We start from the raw sequence: 1650 nt of genomic DNA on the forward strand, positions 1-1650 counted from the left end.
ACAACCCTTTACTGTCACTTCCTAAATGAGCATGACCAGACTGTGTTCGGAAACTAGAAATAGAGTTGGTCGATCCCCTCATATTCATATTCGCTTCATAAGTCTCCAACAGGTTTGCTACTTTATCATGTGGTAACCACTCGTCACCCTCCTGAGCCAGTATGTACTCTACCAAATTTTTTGGTATTATCTCCTTTAAACGGTCCACAACCCACAAGGACATGGCTTGTTCAAGGGTTTCAATTTTCCGACTCTGGAAATAGAATTTGAGATGGCGATACAATTGTGCAACAAATGCTGGGTATGTTTCCTCCTTTGCCTTATAGGTTGAAAAGAATGCATCCCGGAGCTTCTTCGGACAAAATCGGCAAGAGCGAATGATTTGCTGCTTTATAGCTTCATAATTTGTATAATCTTCGGTCCGAAGTTCATTCAATATAGTTTTCATCTTCGGCTCCAATCTGGATAACAACAGTTCAGCCTTGGCCTCATCACTGATTCTATAACTTTCAAATATGCCTTCAATCCGTTGAAAATATGCGGAGATCTCCCGAGGGTCAGTTGGGCATCTTCCTAACATGGGGCCAAATCTGTTGCCCATGTTAACCCGGTCTTCCTGTTGACTATTACGATTATTAATTTTTAATTGTATGTCAGCTTCCCTCCGTAGCCTTCTATCCTCATCTGCGCGTTGCTCCTCCCTTTCTGCGCGTTGTTCCTCCCTTTTAGCTGCTTCACGTCTTATTCTCCTCTCATCTTCAGCTGCTTCTAACATGATCCGGATCTGGGTGGCCCGCACAGGATCCAACGTCTCCTCCTCCTCACCGTCCTTCGTGCCCTTGTCCTTGGACCTTAAATTGTGAGCCATCTCACTCACTTTGCTCCTGCGCCGTTTCATACTTTTCTTTCTTTTAGTGTGAATCCCACCGCTGCCACCAAATGTAACAATGTTATTAAAAATGTTTTGGATTCGTTGATTGGTAGATATATAGATAGATAGAGGGATAGATAGATAGATAGATAGATAGAGGGATAGATAGATAGATAGATAGATAGATAGATAGATAGATAGATAGATAGATAGATAGATAGATAGATAGATAGATAGATAGATAGATAGATAGATAGATAGATAGATAGATAGATAGATAGATAGATAGATAGATAGATAGATAGATAGATAGATAGATAGATAGATAGATAGATAGATAGATAGATAGATAGATAGATAGATAGATAGATAGATAGATAGATAGATAGATAGATAGATAGATAGATAGATAGATAGATAGATAGATAGATAGATAGATAGATAGATAGATAGATAGATAGATAGATAGATAGATAGATAGATAGATAGATAGATAGATAGATAGATAGATAGATAGATAGATAGATAGATAGATAGATAGATAGATAGATAGATAGATAGATAGATAGATAGATAGATAGATAGATAGATAGATAGATAGATAGATAGATAGATAGATAGATAGATAGATAGATAGATAGATAGATAGATAGATAGATAGATAGATAGATAGATAGATAGATAGATAGATAGATAGATAGATAGATAGATAGATAGATAGATAGATAGATAGATAGATAGATAGATAGATAGATAGATAGATAGATAGATAGATGGAT

General features: G+C 36.4%; 1 protein-coding gene across 1 annotated transcript; it reads right to left on the minus strand.

Moving 5' to 3' along the window:
- Positions 1-5: 5 nt before the first annotated feature.
- HELRODRAFT_162023 (hypothetical protein) lies at positions 6-868 on the minus strand (the record flags this gene model as incomplete). Its single annotated transcript, XM_009024353.1, has 1 exon — positions 6-868. A coding segment is annotated over one exon (863 nt), but the record flags the coding sequence as incomplete, so codon positions are not given.
- Between the last annotated feature and the right edge of the window lie 782 nt (positions 869-1650).

This window comes from Helobdella robusta (genome assembly GCF_000326865.2).
Source record: "Helobdella robusta unplaced genomic scaffold HELROscaffold_4, whole genome shotgun sequence".
Lineage (NCBI taxonomy): Eukaryota > Metazoa > Annelida > Clitellata > Rhynchobdellida > Glossiphoniidae > Helobdella > Helobdella robusta.